Source organism: Hippopotamus amphibius, chromosome 6 (assembly GCF_030028045.1).
Source record: "Hippopotamus amphibius kiboko isolate mHipAmp2 chromosome 6, mHipAmp2.hap2, whole genome shotgun sequence".
Taxonomy (NCBI): Eukaryota; Metazoa; Chordata; class Mammalia; order Artiodactyla; family Hippopotamidae; genus Hippopotamus; species Hippopotamus amphibius.
The window spans coordinates 64,805,462-64,828,003 of record NC_080191.1 but is presented as its reverse complement, the minus strand read 5'-3'; the positions used below and the strand labels follow the sequence as shown (position 1 = coordinate 64,828,003).

The window sequence follows — 22,542 nt, the reverse complement described above, 5'->3', positions numbered from 1 at the left end:
ATTAAGATATCCCCCCAAAAGTTCTTGCTTCTAAACTATTGTTTAAAAACAGTAATTTAGAACCAGTCTCTTGCATTCTTCCTTCCTTTGCACAAAATGATTCCCTCTAGCTGAGAAAATGTGATGTTCTCTAGTAATATCTTCAAAATATGTATTTACAAAACCAACTTACAGAATACTTTGAGTCAGCAAGTGATGGTTTTAAGTGGCTGAAATACAAATATCTTCTGCCAACGTGGCAAAAATCACTAAATACGATCATACCAGTTCTCTTGCTGTGGGGGACTTATATTCCATTAAGAAGTAAGCAAAGAAAGATGTTAACCAACTTGAACTGACAACATTCTGGAAATTGAAACACACTTTTTAACATGTATTTGCTTTTCAACAGCTTTTACAGATATATGACAGAAAATGTCAATTTTTTCCCAAAATGACATTCATGGACATAAAAAGCATTTTAAATGTCAAATGGAAGAATGTTTCTGAAGGAATTTCAGTGTGATCGTACTATGGAATTCTTACTCTTCCCAGAGTACAAAGCTACTGTCTAAAGTTGAATTTCCTTGTCTTTAATAAATTAATTCTAAAGAAGAGTTCCCTTTTGGGGGACTTCACAGATTTTGGTATCAATCATAAATGTTCATGTAGTTCTTCTTGACCCAAGTCTTTACCAGTAAACTATAATGAAGGGGCACCTGTGGATGCAGTAGGGACTCCAAGGACTGAGAGCAGAAGAACAATGTTGTTTTATATCCTGCTCAGGGGCAGACCTGGGCTGGGCTACATCACTGTGTTTTGGTCACTGTACGGTTTCCCATAATAAATTGTGGAACATTTCCACCTCCAGTGCTCTCAAACTTTTCCATGAATCAGAATCCCTGGAGGGCTTGTTAAAACAGATTGCTGGGCCTTCCCCCAGAGTTTCTGATTCAGTAGGTGTGAAGTGGGGCAAATTTGCATTTCTAACAAACTCCCAGGGGCTCAGGTGCTACTGGGGGCCTGGGACACATTTAGAGATCCCTGCTTCCACAGAAATAGCTGTAAGTTACATTGGGCTTTATTTAACATTTTCAAAGCTTTTTCATGCCTTCATATTGGGTTAATTTATTTCTAAACTTTGCCGTAAGATGCACCGAATAGCTCTTCTCTCCATTTTAGATCATAAGTGAGAAACACTGTATTCCCCGCTGTATTTCCTGTCTCAGTGACTACAACCACTGTCAGTGAAAGTGCCCGAGCTAGAAACTTGAAGGTCACCCCTGGCCCTTTCCTCTCTGCGCTCGCATCCAGTCATGTCCAGGTCATGCTGCTCTCATTCCCCATCTTCTGGGTGTCCTGCTCCCTTCCACTTCTGTGCCTTTGCACATATCATTTTCTCTTCCTGATAAACTGTCGACAGAAAAAAGGCACAAGCTAAAAGTTGAGAGCTGTATTTTATTTGGTGGACAAAACTGAGGACTTAAGGCTGGGACACAGTATCTCAGATAGCTCTGAGAGACTGCTCTGGCACGAGGCAAGGAGGGAGCCTGGTTACATAGGAGGTTTTGCAACAACGACCAGGTAGTCAGAACACCGAAAGATTACTGGGTGTTTGTTTTTTGGGGGTTTTGGTTTTTTTTTTTTTTTGGTTTTTTTAGCTCTTTATTGGAATATAATTGCTTTACATTGTTGTGCCAGTTTCTGCTGTACAACAAAGTGAATCAGCTGTATTTATACGTATATCCCCATAACCCCTCCCTCCCACCCTTCCTATCCCACCCCTCTAGGTCATCACCCATCAGTTGATCTCCCTGTGTTATGCAGCAGCCTCCCACTAGCCATCTATTTTACATTTGGTAATGTAAAAATTACTGTTAATTAAGGAAAACCAGACATCTCAAGTTAAGAAATTTAGCACTTTTCTACGTATGGGGAGATATAAGAGTCTGAGTTCATAGAAATCATTCCTTTGATATGCACCTCAGCTGTCTGGGGCCAGTATCCTGTGCTTTCTCATCCTGAGTCTCCTCGGGGTGCACCGCCCAGGTGGCTGCAGCAGCTGACTGCTACATGGGGGGTATCCCGCCTCCACCCTGAGTTCCACCAGGGCTCACCTTCGGGCTGGCTGTAATGTGATGGCTTCATGGCAACACCATCCTTTGTTTACTGACATGGCAGGAAATATTTTTCATTCACAATACCTTGATACTCATGTTTACATTTTTCTGGAAAAATGTTTCTTAAGGTTTGATATATAATACTGAAATAGGATGAGTTAACCTTTGATACAGATCTAATATATTTTGTCCCCTTTTTAGTATTCACAAACCCAATTTCTCCTTCAAATTTGCTAATTCTGTGGTACATTTTTTTTTTTTTAATTCACCATTCCTAAGTGTGTGATTGGGTCTGAAACATTCTTGCTTGAGACACATGAGGCATGTTTGGTGCGACCTCCTCTTCAGGTGGAAACTTGAGTAGCTAATCTGAGTGGAATCCGAGTCCCGTTTCTCCTGCTTGATTCAACCTGGTTCTTCCCCTCACAAGTGCGCTGACTCCTCTGTCTTCCCGTTTTTCCATTCTGTTCATTCATTTCAGCAGGAGCCTCATCAAGGCCTGGGGTTGAACAGGGTGAGCTGCTCTCCTGAGAAAAAGTATATTGCTAATGCATACAACTACTCTTTTATTGTGAAATTTTATGAGGAATATAAACAAGAATGTTGCTAAGTTGTCAGACTCACAACTGTTTAAAATGTAGCTGATGTGATTTTTCCCTGACTTGAAACTTCTAAAATCTGTGTTTTCGTTGAAAGAAGGTCTCTCTGGACTCCTTGCTTAATATTGATTCAAATCTCAGCTTCTGGACTTCCCCTAACCAAAATGGGAAGGAGGTGGTCAACAGCATTGTCAGTAGACCTGCCTGTCCCAGCACTTGAAGACAGCTAAACTAAGGAAAATAAGAAAATAAGATTCAAGTGGTTTAGAGATTCATTACTGAAAAGTAAAAGGCTGACCTTTTGTTTTATATCACGTTTTAGGAAACCCGTGTGCCCCTGGTTGGCAGGGCCATTGTTCTGTGCTATAAGTAGCATGTAATTCACAAAGATTCAGCAGAACCACTTCATTGGCTGTCCCCACCCCACCCCACCCCCACCCCTTTTCCATCCAACTCTTCATGACATATATTAGTTCCAGCACCTTGTTAAACTACCAGTTGTTCCCAGAGACCATGGGTATGTTGTCCCAATGCCAGCCCTATTAAGTACCCATTACTGACTCTATTAAGAGCTTATTCACCTGTCTATGCTTCAGTTTCTTTACCTGCACAGTGGAGGTGATAGTACCTTATAAGTTGAATGTGACCTTTAAATACAATAACTTACATACACAGGAGATGCTAAATAGGTGGGCACTGTTGCCGTATTTTCAGCTACTGTAAGCAATGGGGCAGCAAATGTATGTATCGTGTTCATTGCTGCTCGCTCGTTGCTTTGTAAGTACCTAGTGGTTGGTAGATATTGAATAGTTTTTATTGAATGAATGCAAGCATGCACACATGAATGAATGAAGCCCTAGCAGAGGGGAACATCAACAACCTTTGGGGGTTTTATGGTGGAAATAAAATGGATATGTTAGGATAATTGAACTTCAGTGCTGAGCCTGTCGTAAGTTAATTTTGAGTAGGACTCTTAGGTTTTCTCAGAGTCTTTGTCAGTAAGTGGAATAACCATGCCTACCTTGCCTTTCTCAAAGGGAGTTCATAGACATAAATGAAATAAAGAATGAGCAATGAGAAAAGAAAGCAATAACAAAATATGCCAGCAATAAAAGAGTACATTGGGACTCACTAAAAGGAAAGATGGAGAAAGCACAAAAATGCATAATCTGGACTGCAGCCCACACAGGTACACTGCCTGTGAATGTCAGAGAGTCGGGAGAGACAGAACCAGACTCTGACAACACACAAAGAGGGGGAGGGCGAACCAAGACAAGAGGCCAAGAGAGCTTGTATTTAGTGAGTATTTGACTAACTGACGTTGAATCAAATAATGAGAAGAGTTTTGGTTTCATAGGGAAAATAAATTACAAATTTTATGCAATGTAATTAATTTTTATAAGATTTATTAAAACCTTGGAGGATCATTTTGCATAAAATACATAGAAATACTTTGCAAGGTATAAAGAGCCAGATCAGTATAGAATTACTTGGTATTTCAGAGCTAAGCCATCACAATTAGTGAGTGCACCATGAAGGCACTCAAAACTTTGAGATTTGGAAAATTTAAGGTTCCTGCTTTTAAAAAAGACTCTCCAAGTTTTCCTCTCCAAAAAACTAAGAATGAGATGAAGTCAAAAATCACATTTCACAGGTTGCTTTTAGGTGTGTAGTCCACCTTGAGTTCTTTATGGAATGAAGTGAGGTTTCAATAATTAAAATTAATGTTTGAGTCTTTGGCAATAATCTTAATTTGCCAATTTCCAAACAAACAGAAAAACTTTGAGATTAATTAAATCAATTCATAATCTTATAATCTTCTGTTCTATATAATTGGATCTTTCTGTTATGCCTTAAACTAAAAGAATAGAGAATAGTATCATTTACTGGTATTACAGGAGTTCTATCCATTATTTATTTTATGCTGTGTATCTCAAAGTAACAGCTTGCTTTTGCTATACCAAGTAATTTTTTTAAATGCCACTTCCTCAAATGTACTGGTTCTCCATCCTGACTGCATGTTAAATAGAATCACCTGGAAAGCTTTTCAAACATACCAAGGCAGGGCCCTCTCCGGAGGCTCTAATTGGCGAATTCAGTTCCTTTGCAGAAGGGCCCAGATATTGATACAGTTCTGAAAACTTGCCAGGATTCTAATATTCACTCAGGACATAGTCTCTCAGCCTCTTGATTCATGGTCTCCAAATACTTCAACTGAATTCCATTAACTACCTTTGGCAAATGGTAAAAAAATAATTCCCCAAAGGGGTAAAATCATGACTCTCATTCCAATATAAAATGAACACATGTCAAAGATTTCATTTAACTCATTAGTTAATGAGGGAATGAATACGATATTACAATTGATTCAAAAGAGAATTCAAAGACAGGCAAAATAATAAGCCAGGGATAGATAACCAACAGCCAAACCCAGCCCACAACTGGCTTCCCAACAGCCTGCAGGTTAAGTATGGTTTTTACATCTCTAAATAGCTGAAAAAATCAAAAGAATCATAATATTTTGTGACGTGAAAATAACATGAAATTCAATTCCAGCACCCATAAATAAGTTTTACTGGAACACAGCCAAGCCCCTTGATCTACTATGGCTACTTTAGAGCTACAATAGCATAGCTGGGTGGTTGCCATAGAGACCTGGTGAGCTATACAGCCTAAAATATTTACTACTCAGCCCTTCTCAGGAAAAGTTTGCCAACCCCTGATATAGGCAGTCAGGAACATTGACACAAATTTGGAAATTGACGCAAAACTGGTCAAAATCTACCCAGCAGTAAATTATAGTTTGGAATCATCTCTTCCAGAGGTGGGAAATCAATGGCCTCCCCAGCAAACAAACTTCGCTTCCATCTCTATGGACTAGAATAATTGCATTACCTTTAATTTCCTATAGCTTATGGAGTTGTAAACTAGCCCAAGACAATGAAAAGCACAAAACTCTCTAAAATTAGACAACCCCCCAAAATCTGCTCATTGATGCAGAATTCCTTTGAAAAGACACCCAGTAGTGTTTTACACCCATATCACAGTCTTTCACAATTATTCCTGACAAACTAAACTACAATTCACTTTTTTAAAAATTTTTATTGGAGTATCGTTGCAATGTTGTGTTAGTTTCAGGTGTACAGCAAAGTGAATCAGTTATACATATACATATATCCACTCTGTTTTAGATTTTTTTTCTCATACGGGCCATTACACAGTATTAAGTAGAGTTCCCTGTGCTATACAGTAGTTATCTATTTTATATATGGTAGTGTGTATGTCAGTCCCAATCTCCCTCCCTTCCCTCCCTTACCCCCGGTAACCATAAGTTTGTTTTCTACATCTGTAACTCTATTTCTGTTTTGTAGATAAGGTCATTTGTACCATTTGCTTTTAGATTCCACATATAAGTGATATCATATGATATTTGTCTTTCTCTGACTGATTTACTTCACTTAATATGACAATCTCTAGATCCATCCACCTTGCTGCAAATGGCATTATTTCATTCATTTTTATGGCTGAGTAATATTCCACTGTATATATATGCCACATCTTTTTTATCCACTGCTCTGTTGATGGACATTTAGGTTGCTTCCACATCTTAGATGTTGTAAATAATGCTGCAAGGAACATTGGGGTGCATCTGTCTTTTCAGATTATGTTTTTCTCCAGATATATGCCCAGGAGTGGGATTGCTGGATCATATAGTAGCTCTATGTGTAGTTTTTTAAGGAACCTCCATAATGGTCGTACCAATTTCCCACCAACAGTGTAGGAGGTTTCCTTTTTTCCACACCCTCTCCAGCATTTGTTGTTTGTAGATTTTTTGATGGTGGCCATTCTGACTGGTGTGAGGTGATACCTCATTGTAGTTTTGATTTGCATTTCTCTAATAATTAGTGATGTTGAGCATCTTTTCATGTGCTTTTCCAAAACATCAGAGATATACTCTGAACAGAACTCATTGTATTTCAGATGTGCTTAGGACATGGCCAGACCCCGTTTTGTAACCCGTATTCTCTACCTGTTCTAGGAGCTGGGCACATGCCAGTGACTGACCACCACTAACTGACCCTGGTTGTTAGCTTCTCATTCACAGACCAAACATGAGTCCTTATTTGGCTTGTGCAGGGTCCTCTGGGCAAGGATCTCACTTAAACAAAGGCCGGGGCTCAGCCCCAAGGGAGCACGTGTTCCTGGCACAAGCATTTCCAAGCCAATAGAGATGCTCCGTTTTAGATCTGACTCCCCTGTGATTTTACAGCTTCCTACTTCCCCCAAAGAAAAGGCGGCATCCCTCTAAAATTCTTATTCAGTCTGCATTTCTTCCATTTACTGGTAGAAAAACAAGTCTGCATAAAAATCAATATTCTCTGATATTCTCTGATCATCCTTTAAAATACATGTTCGACTTTTCAATCAACTTTAGTTTCATTTAAACTACTGAATATTTATAGCAATTAAGAAAATCCTCATTAAGCATACCTTCAATGTTTTGATGATATTCTGAATGAAAACTTTTTGGGAGGTAAGCAATTTTCAAATCTGCACTGAAATGTTTGCATTATTTTTAAAAAATAACCCTTGCTTTGATCTTAGTAGTTCAGTCCAAATTGCTCAAGGCTGTTTTCTGAAGAGGTTCTCTCCTAAAGCCAGACTTGCGTCTCCAGGGTACACCAGTTTGGTTGCTACAAATGACCCCAGTTTGTGGTTCAAAGAATTGCACTTGCTAAATTTTGTTTTCTTGTATTTGGCTTTGCTCCTCACCACATCCCTAAAGCCAGCAGGGCAGGTCTTATCAGTCTTATTTCACAAACATAGTCCCACCAGCTAATGAGAGTTAGTCCTCCCCTTTATGTCTCCCAAAGCACCTCAGTGTCCTTCTTTGTTGGCACTTGGCACACTTGTGATTGTATGGTTACTGCTTGAAGGTGGAAAGTTCCCTGAAGACAAGGGTTGGGACCGTTGTGTTCACCACTCCAGTGTCAGCAGTGCAGTAAGGAGGGTTCTGGAGTCTGACTGTGCGTCCAAATCCCAGCTAACCACTTGCAGCCTTGGGCGAGTCCTTTAACCTCTCTCTCTGCCTCAGTTTTCCATCTGTGAAATGGTCATAATAGTACTTATTTCATGGGGTTCTTGTGAAGATTTAGTTAGTATGTGCAATGCTTAGAATTGTGCCTGGGGGAAGGAATGGACTGGAAGTTTGGAGTTAGTAGATGCAAACTATTAAATATAGGATGGATAAAAAACAAGGTCCTACTGTATAGCACAGGGAACTATATCCAGTCTCCTGGGATGAAGCATAATGAAAAAGAATATGAAAAGAATGTATATATGTGTATAACTGAGTCACTTTGCTGTTCAGCAGAAATTAACACAACATCGTAAATCAACTATACTTCAATTTAAAAAAAAGTTTAAAAATCTAAAAAATAAAAATAATTGTGCCTGGTAAGTACCATGTAACCAAAAAATAAGAGCATGCCTGGCACAACTCAATATGCAATAAATATTAGTTAAATGAATAAATAAAGTAAAAGCAGAATTGAATCAAATATTCAAATATTCCAACTCCAGTGCTTTTTTTACTCTTCTTCCACGCTTTCTTGAATATACAGAAAGCTTAATTTTAGGGAAAAAGCAGGATTCCAGAAAACTTTTAAACAATGATTCCACTGGTTCTCTATTAAAAAATGACCATTGAATTAACTGAAAAATTACTTCTCTGGGTTTGCTGTTCCAGTCCTTGACTTTAAGCCAACATACCTTAAAAATAACCATAAATGCATCTCTAGCGATTGATTTAAATTACATTTTATACCAGTATATAGTAGGTATTCAATAAATGTGAGGGATGATTGTTTTAGGGAATGTATGAATTCATGCATACATATAATTTGGAAAAATTAGAGCCTAGAGCAGTGTGTAATGAAAATATACCAGACCATTAAGGACACACTTTCATTCAGACTATTACAATAGGGGGAACATTCATTAGTGAGGAATGTGTCAAAGAGAAAAAGTGGGCTTAGGTTTCATAGAGGCTGAGTCTTATGGGAGTCAGGAGAAAGAGTGGAAATTGAGTCTCATTTAAGTCACATGAGGACAGTGATCTCATCTAAGCCACATGAGGATGGAGGATTCTTTGCAGTTAGCCCTTTCCCAGAACAAAAAGGGGTGGGGAGGTTTCAGAAAGCAAAACAAATTGAGGTGAGAAGGGGTCCTTAACCATAGCTATTTTTTGGTAAAGCTCAGGTCAAGTTCAACATTGTCAAGAGTAATTTTCAGTGGAGCAATACTGTCCTGTAGGATGTGTCTTGAGAATTTGAGTGAAGGAGACTTCACAACAAAGAATCTATTTGCTTCCATCAATACTTTTGTATATCGTGCCAGATATTTATGTATATGGGGGGGTGGGGAACTATAAATTTCTAAGCCTGGACCTTAACCCTTGTTAAAGTAAAACTTTTAATAGATAAATCATTACTATCATATAAATATAAGATGAACATGAGTCAAAGATTATATTTAACAAATTAACTGATGTGGAAACAAGATGTTATGACCAGTTTGAAGGAGAATTCAAACAACACACAATAAGCAATTAGAAATGAAGAAATAAACTTACAAGTATATGCAAAACTGGTCAATATGCACATGGAAATAGTCAAGTATATTCCACCTGATGAACACGTTTTGTCTTTCATGGACAAGAATAATTTCCATTACTCTAAGTATATTACAACTAAAAGATTCCGAAAACCATAAAAGGCACAGACCCCTACAGATCAGAAAACCCAGAAAGTGCACTAGATAAGGCAGTTAAATACTTCACATTCTTTCCTGACACTTCTTTTTTTATGTAAGTATAATTTGCAAAGTGTATTTTGCAAAATTTAATTTAACCTGAGCTTTCTGCAAATTCAACTAATGTGTATAATGAACTTTATGAAGTGTTAGCTACCAATTCAGAAAATCACTTACTTCTCTTATGACAGTGGTGATCATTGTGTTTATGTGGCCAATACAACATCTGAATCTGTCTGCCTTTGTAGCTGTGGAATCTACAGTGATGTTTATAGATGTTTACCTATAAGTACAAATAGGAATCTAACTACTTTATTATGTCTTATGGTGCCATAATGCCTTTTGAGTTATATATTATGCTATTATAAATTATTTTCCTTTTATTTCTCCTTTCTGTTACAGTTTTTTTACTTTTTATTTTATACTGGAGTATAGTTGATTAATAACGTTGTGTTAGCTTCAGGTGTACAGCAAAGTGATTGAGTTCTACATATAAGGTATCTATTCTTTTTCAAATTCTTTTCCCATTTAGACTGTTACATAATATTGAACAGAGTTCCCCGTGCTCTACAGTAGGTCCTTGTTGGTTATCCATTTTAAATACAGCCCTGTATACATGTCAATCCCAAACTCCCTAACTATGCCTTCCCTCCCTCCCCCCACCCCCCATTTACATAACATTTTGAACAATGCACTGACTTTTTTTAAAGTGTGTGTTTGCTTGATTATATTCTTGAGGAAGCTCATTTCAGGATCATAAGGAGAGCATTACAAAATATTTGTTAGGAAAAGAGGTAATGAGTTGGTTGGGCTGGGGACACCTGGCATGGAGGTTGCCTGTGGCAACCTAGATTAGATAGAGAGCAGCAACATTGAGGATAGAAAGCACATTCCTGAACACAAAGCTATGTCTGTCTCTCTGTCCTCCCTTCCACTCACTCCTCCCCTTCTTCCCACCACAAACACAAACACACACCCTGTTCTAAAACGCTGCCCTGTAAATGAGTTGGCATCTAATGTCCCCACTGCAGATTAGAATACTGATAAAGCCTTTCAGCATATTTTAGGTAAATTATGATACATTCCTGTAAAAGAAGAAAGATATGTTTAAGAACAACTATTGTATAAAGAAGATGTGGGGGGGGGGTGCATATATATAAGAATATTACTCAAATAATGCCATTTGCAGCAACACAGAAGGACCTAGAGATTATCATACTAACTGAAGTAAGTCAGACAGAAAGAGACAAATATCATATGGTATCAATTATATGTGGAATCTAAAAAAATAGTACTACAAATGAATGTATTTACAAAACAAAAATAGACATAGAAAACAAACTTATGGTTACCAAAGGGGAAGAGGCAGGAGGGATAAGTTAGGAGTTTGGGATTAACATATACACACTACTATATATAAAATAGATAACCAATAGGGATCTACTATATAGCACAGGGAACTCTACTCAATATTTTGTAAGAACCTATAAGGGAAAACAATCTGAAAAAGAATATATATAAGAAGTTATATATTTATACATAAATTTATACATATATATATATAAAAACTGAATCACTTTGCTGTACACCTGAAAGTAACACGACATTGTAAATCTACTATACTTCAGTAGGAAATTCCATGGTGGTTCAGTGGTTAGGACTCAGCACTTCCACTGCTGGGGCCCACGTTCAATCCCTGGTTGGGGAACTAAGATCCCACAAGCCATACAGCGTTGGCGATGGGGGGCGGCGGAGGGGGACCTATACTTCAATGTAAAAAGAAAAGCAAAAACTTTCCTTTATTTAAAAAAAAAAAAAAGGATATCCTAAAGCAAAGCCAGATCCTTTGTGGTATTCTGATAAAAGCCAGAGTCAGAGACTGGGAGACCTAAAATCCTGCAAGGTCAGGCCTTTAAGGGGTTCTATATGGATTGGTTATCTGTTGCTGCATATAAAATGACTCTACAACTTGGTGGCTGGAAGCAACAATAGCATTTATTGCCTCTCCCGGTTTCTGTAGGTCCAAAATCTATGTAATAATTTAGCTTGGTGGTGCAGGCTCAGAGTCGCTCATGAGGTTGCAGTCAAGATGTCAACTGAGGCTTTAATCTTAAGGCTTGACAGGGGCTGATGGATCTACTTGCAAGATGACCCACATGTCTTGCAAACTGGCCACAAGAGGGCCTAGGTTCTTCCTCATACAAGCCTCTCCACCCGGCTGCATGAGTGTCCTCACAACAGGGCAACTGATTCCATCCAGAGCAATTGATTCAAGGGAGTGAGGTGGAAGACCTACCTTCAGAATCAAGCGTCATCAGTTCCATAGCATTCTATGGGAGTCAGCCCTCTGCAGTGTGGGAGGGGACCCTACAGGGATATTAATAACAGGAAGTAAGGCTCATCAGTGACCCTATTAGAGACTACCACACCATGTAACATGTTGTGGGCCTTTCTCAGTCCCAAATGCACATTTTATGTCATCTTAATCTTTATTCTTCCCTCAGGTACATATGAAATTATCAGTAGAGAGAAAAATATATCGATTATTTCACTTTGCAAATTAAAGCTGGAAAAACACAGCCTTTTCAATAATCTTGGAATAAATGATTCAGAAACCATTCAGAGCTGAACTATGACCATGCTATTAAAAGCTACATCACTGCATGTCCAATTCATGTCACAATTACTTCACTTGTCCCAAAATATTCATTTCTTCAGTGAAGGCAATCACAAACTTTATTGTCACTTACAAACCAGGGGTAGACACTCTCTTTCTCCATGTCATGCTCACAATTTCCTCCCAGAGGGCTGGTGCTAAACTGAAAACTATTAGAAATTATGTTACAGTGAAGAGAGGAAGTAATCAGGTGTGACTCAGAGCTCTGTAATTTTTATATTATATGAGGCAGGGATTAAGTCTAATAAGATATCACAGATCAGGCATTTTTGTTTAATGAGGGGAAAGTACAATAAACTAAACTGGAAAAAATGTGCCTTGCTTGATGATTTGTTAAAATACACTGACATGTATAGTTCATTCTGATGATGAGTGTCAGGGGAACTTCATCTCTGTAGCCTTGGGCCACCTCTCTTAATTACTCACTTTAATCGCTTAAGAAGACATAATTAGATATTTCAAAGATATCAAGTAGTGAGTGCAGAGGGTAAAATCAGGTGGAAACATAAAATAGCTTAAAGTAAATGAAGATTTTTTTAAAATATCCCTTGTACAGTACCTAGAACATAACAAGTGCCAAACAAATATTACTTTCCTCCTATCTCATCCTCAGTCCTGCCTCTCAAGATTCTTTTTTTAATTTATTTTATTGAAGTATAGTTAATTTACAATGTTGTGTTAATTTCTGCTGTACAGCAAAGTGATTCAGTTATACATATGCATTCTTTTTCATATTGTTTTCCATTATGGTTTATCATGGGATATTGAATATAGTTTCCTATGCTGTATAGTAGGACCTTGTTGTTTATCCATTCTGTATACAATAGTTTGCATCTGCTAATCACAGACTCCCAATCCATCCCTCCCCCTGCCTCTCAAGAGTCTAAGACTAGATTTTGAGGCAATAACCCCACAGAAACATCTAACTAAAACAGTAAGAAAGCACAATGAAGTCCTCCAGGGTGTAGGAATTAAGTTGAACAATTTCAGTGTTAATCCAAATGTTATTTTACTGTTAACAAATATTTGGAGAAAAATATTTTTACTTCTGTGGTGGCTTTCTGCTTAAGACTTTTATTTAATAAAGATACATGCGAAATTTCACATTTACCTCAGTTAACCAAGGAGACTTTTTTATCTGAAGTTTACAAAAATCTAAAATAACATCTGTAAGAAAAACTTTTAAAATTGTATATGTCTGTAAATGTATATTTATGTAATTTGCATTTATATATTTCATGGTACACAAAAATATAATATCGGAGATTTCAGCAACTTCAAGCTTCACCAAAAAAAAAAAATTATGTATATTTATGTTGAGACTAAACAATAGACTTTTAAAAAATAGTAATTACCTTTATTTTTAAATAATACATGCTCATTATTTAAAATGTTAAAGGATGAAGAAAATTACCAAAAAAGGAAGACAAAATAATGTTAAAACTGTGCTACTCGGAAATAACTATGTGTTAAATCTATTTTTCCAGCTCTCTCTCAATACATTAAAAGATAGGCTAGATAGAAGTGCTTTTACAAACATGAAATTTTGCTGGAATGCCACTCAAATAAAATGGACTGCATTTAATTTTGCTTGACTTTACCACAAGAAAATGAAACTGAAATAAAACTCCAGAAATTGCTGAATTTCAGATAAATATCTCCTTACTTTATGAGATACTCATTCTTAAAAGATCCCTAAAGGCTAAGAAAAAGGATTACCTAAAATATTAATTCAGAGTCATTATCATTTACACTCTATGTACCAACATTAGACAGCATTTTTGATGTATTTTTATAAAAGGTAAGATTATCAGAAGATTATCATAGTCCAGCCATCTTCACTCCCCCACATCCCAAGTTTGATAATTAGGTGAGTATTTTATATTGTCGGGGTTTATAAATTTAAAATTGATTCTGCAACCACAACTCCCATGGCTTCTTGGACAGATTTTCATATTTAAATGGATATAAGGCTCAATCTCAAAACTTCTATCACAGCTTCTGCATTCCTGAGTTCTCTGTTTCGATGTACCTTTTCACTGGCTGGTGTGTATCCTCAGATAATTGCTTCAGGAAGAGATCACGGGTACCAAAGCTCCTGAGGGTTTGGCTGCTAAGAGAAGAACTATTTCTCGATTCACAGCACTTCTAAAATCAAATGTATAGGAGATTTTCCTATATCAACCAGTTCTCTACTCTCCAAACATCAGTTGGGTGTCCTACAACTCAATTATGACACTAAACACCTGAAGTTGGTGCAGATCCCACAGGTAAAGAGCTCAGATCCACAAGACTGCCCCCTACTATAGACACCAAAGTCCCAGGCTGTCACTCATACTTCTGATCAACCAGCCATAAACTGGGGCTTCCCATCGTTTATGGCTCCCAAATCACCCAGCTCTGGCAGCCAGTGGAGCTCCACATTCACAGTCCCCCAGAACCACAGAAAACAAAAGAGGCAGTTCTAAATGGGCACCAAGCACTTCCTGTGGCCATCCTCTGGGGTTCAGCACAGACGGAGCAGGCAAACACACACAGCTCCCAGTTTCTCCATGGAACAGGTTTGACTGCATACTTTTCTAGCTGCTGCCAAGGTTCGGAAATTTAGGAGCTCCGTGTCAGGAACTGGAGGCTGAGACAAATATGTATTTCTTATTGTATCCTAGCTACTTACTACCTGTAACTTTCAAATGTGAAGACAACTTGACTTTCGGAGTTTCCTCCTCTACCATTTTCACTGATGCCCCCTCTACTGTTTTTAGAACTGCATTTGAATAGTCAATTGTCTCAAAAAAAAAAAAGTTTAGTATTTCTAAAGCCAAGTCATATTAAAGTACTCTGACAAATACAGCATTTTGCTATCTCACACTTCCCTACTGTGCAATCCCACTTACCAAAAGTACTCCCTTTTAACTCAGCTATTTCTTCTGGCATTTATTCTTGCCATATTTTTAAATAATATATATCTTTTGAGTCATCTGTTTCATATATTATTTACTGACTTCCTATTATTGCAAATGAGCATTTAGTTTCTTACAACACCCTTCCCTCTCCATATGGTGATAATTATTATTGAATCAATATTCAGTGTTTACATTATGTATTCACAGCCGACATTTGCTCTAAATACGTTTACTTTCTGTTTTCCTGAAATTAATGTTTTCTTTGATTTTTTTTTAATTGCTTAACGCGCTTTGTACTTATTGCCAATTCGTCCCAAATTTTGCATTGAAATTTCCAATATAATTTTCCACATCAGGTAACATCACTTCCAATATTCAGAGACCTCCTTCTCTTTTCTCTGGACTGTTGCTTTCTAGGCCTTTTGGACAGTTGTCACCTGGGATTTCCATTTTCTGTCATCCTTAGAATTTCTCCTGAGGTGGGTTCCCTGATCCCTTGATCTGAGGCCTCTCTGAGTTTACTCTCTTGTTTCATGGAGCACATCTTTTAGTAGTTTTCTCAAGTTAAAAAAAATTGGTACAATGCCAGAGGTCTTGGTGATACAAACATCCCATGTACCTAGTTGCCTTTTACACCTGCAATATCTCTCCCTCTGAGAGACCCCTTCACTTTCTTCTTGGGGATTTCCCTAACTTTTCTTCAGTATCCCATGTCTTCCTATTTCTTGGTTTACCCTATCATTTTAGGTAAACACATCCTAAGAAAGGGTGCCTGGGAGGAATTTTTTTGAGATGTTATGTGTTTAAAAATATCTTTAGTCACCTTCACACTTGATTGATAGCATAAAACTTTATTCTGGCCATGCTGCCCTCCCAGCTAGCTGTTCCTGGAGTAAGAGAGACACACTTCTTCATTTGGCTTTCTTTTATATATATATATATATATATATATATATATTTATTTATTTATTTATTTATTTATTTTGGCTGTATTGGGTCTTTTTTTGCTGTGCGCGGGCTTTCTTTTTAGTTGCGGTGAGCGGGGGCCACTCTTCATTGTGGCGCACGGGCTCCCCACTGCTGCAGCTTCTCTTGTTGCGGAGCATGGGCTCTAGGCGCGCAGGCTTCAGTAGTTGCAGCACACAGGCCCAATAGCTGTGGCTCACGGACTCTAAAGCGCAGGCTCAATAGTTGTGGTGCATGGGTTCAGTTGCTTCGCGGCATGTGGGATCTTCCTGGAGCAGGGATCGAACCCATGTCCCCTGCATTGGCAGGCGGATTCTCAACCACTGCACCACCTACGAAGCCCCATTTGGCTCTCTTATTTTCAATTGCTGCACGGCTAAACTCTCTCACCTCCTTCAGGTCTTGCTCAAATATTGCATTCTCAGTGACCACCCTAAAAAATTGCTAATTCAGTATTCCCACCTTCTTTCCTTCTTCATTTTACTTCATTAGCTCTTATCACCACCTGGTATACAATATATTTCCTTTTGTTTATTATGTTTATTTTCTGTCTTCCTCCACTAGACAGTAAAGTTCTCAGAGCCAGATATTTTTATCTGTTTTGTTTGCTGAGGTATCCCAGCACCTGGAACAGTGCCTGACACATAGTAGGCCATCAACATCTATTTGTTGAATGAATGAATAGTAAACACGTATGTCCTATCTCTATAACATGCCAAAAAAGAAGATGACTTTTCTGTTGTGATAAATAAGATTGGATTTTGTTGACATAGAATTAAAACCTGCCGGTCATGTCACCTGAACATCTAAAGGAGATTGTAGAATCTTTGTTTTCAGATTTTTAAACATAAACCAGGTGACCTCCTGATGTTTATGGTTAGTGTGTACATGTAGATGTGTAACCCTTTCCAGCAGTGTTTAGAATGACCCTTCATCTGCACTTGCCTCGCACCTCACTGTGGCTTCCTCTGGCTACTGGTGGGGCTTCCCACTGCTCACACTGAGCCCATCCTCACCTGTTACCAGCTAATCTCCCCTTGGGCTTCAGCTGGACCTGAGTTCATCCACTTTGGTTTGGAGCATTTCATCGGTGGCCTTTGTTTGGGGGCAGATCTCCTGCCCAGAAAGTGACCACATAGTCTTTTCCTTTACACCCAGCAGCTGGGCCTCTACCAGCAGCCCCCTCAGGGCACACATACATATAAACATACCTCACACCCTCACGAGAACCACGCACATGCTCTAACATGACAGCTAAAAAGTCAAGTTATTCTGAATCTGTTTTGCACAACTTATGATGAAATAAATTGCCTTGGCTTTTCGTGCTTGCCTTCTCCATTGCGGTGTAAAAACTTAGGGTCAGAATGGCCTTTGTTGCTGCCATGTCTTTTGTATAAGAATCTTATGAATAATTATTTAAAATACATTTATAAGTGGCAGTAAGGTTTGGATGATATTTTTAATTAGAAGGAATTGACTATAGCCTTAGTAGTTTCAATGTCAAGTCGAGAGAATGTAAAGAGACTTTAAAAATCACACTGAAATAGGGCTGCTAGATTCAGCAAAGAAAAATACAAGATAACCAGTTAAATTTGAATTTCAGATAAACAACAAATAATGTTTTAGTCTAAGTATGTTGCAGTGGGAATCCTGTATTTTATCTAATAATGTACATTTAAATAGCCAAGTGCTCTATCAGTGAAACAACTCGGTTGGGTTTATTATGAATGTGAATGATTAAAGTTAAGATGCTGCAAAGGGAAAGAGTTAGAAATTCATGTTTGCTGGTTGATGACATAAGCAGCCGACTGTTTTAACCTGACTAAAATCTCTATAGTGAGAAAGGGATGAGTAATGAGATGCTGGCCTGGAGTGGAAAGAAGACACACGTCATTGTGCTTCTTCCCTGACCGTGATCATCTGGAGGAGTGCTGAGATCACATCCTAGGAGCACAGATTCCAATGCATTTCCCCACAGCACAAAGTCAAATCAAACCACTGATAGTACTCGAGGCCTTCAATTTACTCATCCCAGATCTTTTCAAGGATGTCTTAGTCAGCTTGGGCTGCTATAACAAAACAGCACAGACTGGGTGGCTTAAATGACAGAAATTTCTTCCTCACAGCTCTGGAGGCTGGGAAGGCCAAGACTGAATTGCGGCTGATTCAGTTGCTGGTGAGGACCTTTTTTCTGGTTAGCACATAGATGCCTTCTTGCTGTATCCTCAGTGGCAGAGAGAGAAAGATCATCTCTCTCATGTCTCTTCTTATTTATGAAGGCACTAATCCCATTCATGAGGGCTTCACCCTCCTGACCTACTTACCTCTCAAAGACCCTACCAGCAAATACAGTCACACTGGAGATGAGGACTTCAACATATAAATTTTGGAAGGATGCTAGTATTCAGTCCATAGCAATGGAGATTTGAATAAAACTACAAGTGTATATCCAGAAAGATCTTGGATGTTAGGAAGCATCATTTCTGATCGTTGAGTGAATTATGGGTAGACACACCTAGGCATCCTTTCCAGGAGAAAGAAAATGGGGTGCTTCTCTGAAATCTGGTTACAATTCACCACAGACAGGTTTTATTTTAAGAAACTAATAAAAGTAATATGATTCTACCTTTCAGAGCTGTTTATCACTTGGAATTTCAGTTTGGGTGATTGCACTCTAGTAAATTAGCTGACTGAGAGTCCAAAGATTATATCTGCATCCAGACAGTCCATTTATCATGCTTAGCGTTTGGATTTTACAACAGCTTTCCCACATAGTTGCCAAAATGCCACTGAAGTAATCACAGAAAGCTCCCTGTCTTGATCTACCTGATGCCTTAAATATTGTCTGTCAGTGGCTCTGGATTTAGGTTTATTGGAATATTTTAATAACCCACCATCTCTTTACCTGAAAGCTTCATATAACCACTTTCTTAGTTCATAAATACTTATCGACTTTAATTTTGCACCAAAAAGGGAGTGGACTTCAGTAGTTCAATAAGTACTTACTCAAGAAAGCAATGCAAAGTGGTGGTATTATCAAAGTATAATCATGTAGGAATGAAAAAAACCTGTAAATATTATCAAATATTTAGTTGTATGGCCAATACAAAGTTCAAACTATATGTGTAACCAACACCTTCACACTCTCAGTATCATTTTGCAAATAGGCGAGTTATTCAGTCAGAGTATCCAATTTTGGAAAAGCATACCTTAAATTTCAATTAGCGAAACTACCAAAATGTGATAACTGAGATCCCCAAAATCCAATTGCATAAAGTTCAGGCTTGCATGACTGGAAGGTAAATAAAATTTCTGGGTCAAAGGAGCACAGCTAATTATCTGGAAGTTCCAGATGGGGATGTGGGATCCAAGTCTATCCCAAAGCCATCTATGGTTTGCTACCACCTGCTGACCTAGTCAGTTTTTAACACCTTGTCCCTAGATGTGCTGTGTCTCACTGGGCAGTAATTCCTGAAATTCTGGGCAATTGGTGCTCTTTCAGTCTCGCATATCCAGAAGTATTGGGCTTGAATAAAATGGGTATAGGGACCCACCCTCTGACTCCCTAGGTGTGGGAAGCTGCCTGCCTTTTCTGTACCAATTTGTTTTTTTGTTTGTTTGTTTTTTGACTGTGCCACGTGGCCTGCAGGATCTTAGTTCCCTGACCAGGGATTGAACCTGTGCCCTCAGCAATGAAAGCAAGGAGTCCTAATCACTGGACTGTCAGGGAACTACCACCAATTTGCTTTTTAAAATATGATACTAAACATGGTAATTATTTCACTATATAAGTCAAACAATTATGCTGTACATCTTAAATTTATACAGTGAGGTATGTCAATTATATCCCAATAAAACTGGAAAAAAATCTAAGAAATTTAAAAATATATAAAATAAAATATGACATTAAGATAGTCAATTCAAATGCTATTTTTCCAAACTTAATTTTAACTCTGGATTTTCTTTTTTGCTTTCTATTCTTTGTGGGGATGCTTGGACATAATGAATTGGTCCCAGGCACTTCCTCCCTGGACAGTTCTTGGTCTCCACCTGCTGTGGCGTCTACTTCCCTATCAGAAACTCTACCTTTTATTACTGCATCAAGCATCTTTTCTGTGACTAATCAAAGTGCCACAGACATGATGTCCATGGACCAGACAGTATTAATCCCACGGCTAACCAGCCCCACCGATGATTATTCTGCCATCAGCCAATTGGCTCCGGAAATTTCACATTTGCCTACATCTTCAGAAGACAGCAGGTTGAGTATCAGCAGTCAAGATACAGTTGGTGACTTAGATGGAATGGATCTTGCCAGCACTCCCACCTCCTCTGAGGTCCTGGGATTCAGTGGGTATGTTTCTACCCCAGATCATTTCTTAGAGAACATCACTCCTGACCCAGCTTTGCAGTACATCACCACCAGCGCCATGACCATCGCTGCCAGGGACCAAGAGCTTGTGGTGTTCTTCAGTCTACGAGTGGCCAACATGCCCTTCTCCACCGACCTGTTCAACAAGAGCTCGCTTGAGTACCAAGCTCTGGAGCAGCGATTCACACAGCTGGTGAGCGGACACCACTTACAGCTCTCTGTGCATCTCCTTTCTTTTTTTGTTGTTATTTTATAATATAATCACTGGCTGTCGTGAGCAATGCAAGTTGGAAGTGACAAGCCTCTGAGACAGCTGTTGCCGATGGCAGTCAGCTAGAGTGTGGAGATGGATTCAGTTCCAACAGGTACAAGATCTGTGGTGGATGCACAAGGCAGCCACTGCCGCCCAGCCTCCTGGGAACAAGCTTATCTTTAAGATCTTTCCATTATAGTTCCTCCCGGTTTAGTTTTCCCAGGAATAATACATAGCCACTCAAGGACTGAACTTGGAGTTTACAAACAATATGAGCCGACTTTTTCTAAGTTATAATGCCACACACTGTTTTCCAGCCATCTGACGAAAGGGTTCAAGGCTAGAAAAGTCCAGCACAGAAGTGGCCAAGAGTTCAGGTGTAAGAACTCTTTTTTTTTTTAGTTCCCCTTAAGTTCTCATAAAACTAAAAAAATGACTAACTGGCTTACCATCCCAACCCCCAACAAAGAAAGTGAGATGATAATCATGGTGGCATATAACTCACATATTTATTTCTACATGTAATTCTGTAGAATTACATACACAATGAAAACTGCTGAACTATGAACCTCGAGATCATAGTCGTGGCTAATGAAATTCAAGTACACAATGCATATCACAAAGATTACAGGATTTCTGAAAATAAGAGGAAAAATATTTGTATGCTTCATATAAGTTAAATCCTTATGCAAATTAAAACCACATAAACACCAATGCTTCAAATGAATTTTAAAGTACGACTTTGTGCTATTCCCTCCTCCCTCAAGTGAGGTGAGTGTATTTTGGGACAATCTCAAGGAACAAGGTCCCAGGGCACCAAGCCCAGGTGTATTAACTAGGGTACAGACTAGGCTGCCATAATGAAGAGATCAAGGCTACAGGAACTTAGAGAACAAGCGTATTTATCTTTCACTTGGGGGGTGGGACAGCTCTGCTCTACAACATCATCTAGGGACTCACATTCCCTCCATCTTATAACTCTGCCAACCCCAAGGGTGTTTCCTCACTCAAGCAGCCAAAGCTGGGTCACTGGTACATCTCTGTTTCCAGTTGTGAGAAGGGGAAAGAGAGGAAACCCAGAGCAAGCAATTTCCTAAGCAAGTGATGCCAAAGTTGCCCACATCTCTTCCACTCATATTCCATTGTCGGGAATTGATCACATGGCCACAATTTGCCACAAGGGAGGCTGGGAAATGTGGTCTCTAGCTAGGCAGCCTCTTTCCCGTGAAGAAGAGGAGAATGGATTTGGGAAAAAAAGAGCAGCTAGTTGTGGGCACACTAGGTGAGAACGGGGAACTCCCACCAGAGGCCAAAGCAATGTTGAGACACAAAGAATGAGCCTAGTCAAAGTAGGTGGGAGAACACAGGAGAGAGCAGTTCCACACTTTGTATAAAATTTCATTTTATTTTCACAATAACCTTGGCGGGGTGGGGTGGTTACTGGAGGTGGTACCAACATGTGGGTCTGGGTCAGAGTCAAAATTCTGGTGGGGTGGGGACAGGGACAAAGGAAAAGCAGGTCTGAGTCAAGCCTGGAAGATTGTAGTTTGCATCTGTGTCCTCTCTGGGTTCGCGGGTGTCAGTTCATGAAGGAGAGGGCTCGTTCAGGGCTGGGAACAAAGCAGACATTGCTGAGTTTCAGCCATTTCTGAAAAGTCATCTCAAGCATGGCTGTAGGGACTTCCCTGGTGGTCCAGTGGTTAAGACTCCATGCTTCCCCTGCAGGGGGCATGGATTCAATCCCTGGTTGGGGAACTAAGATTCCACATGCTGCGGGGACGCGCAATCAGGGAAAAGAAGAAGAAAAGTATGGCTGTGGTTTACAAGAGGCAGGTATAGGAATGTGAAGCACAATTCTCT

General features: G+C 39.0%; 1 protein-coding gene across 2 annotated transcripts in view; it reads left to right on the top strand.

Moving 5' to 3' along the window:
- The window catches only part of IMPG1 (interphotoreceptor matrix proteoglycan 1), a 128,180-nt gene that overhangs the window by 71,259 nt on the left and 34,379 nt on the right, over positions 1–22,542 (top strand). For both annotated transcript variants that reach the window (XM_057739728.1, XM_057739729.1), the window contains one exon: positions 20,094–20,622. In XM_057739728.1, coding sequence (XP_057595711.1) covers positions 20,094–20,622 — 529 coding nt within the window. The remainder of the gene's footprint in view (positions 1–20,093; positions 20,623–22,542) is intronic.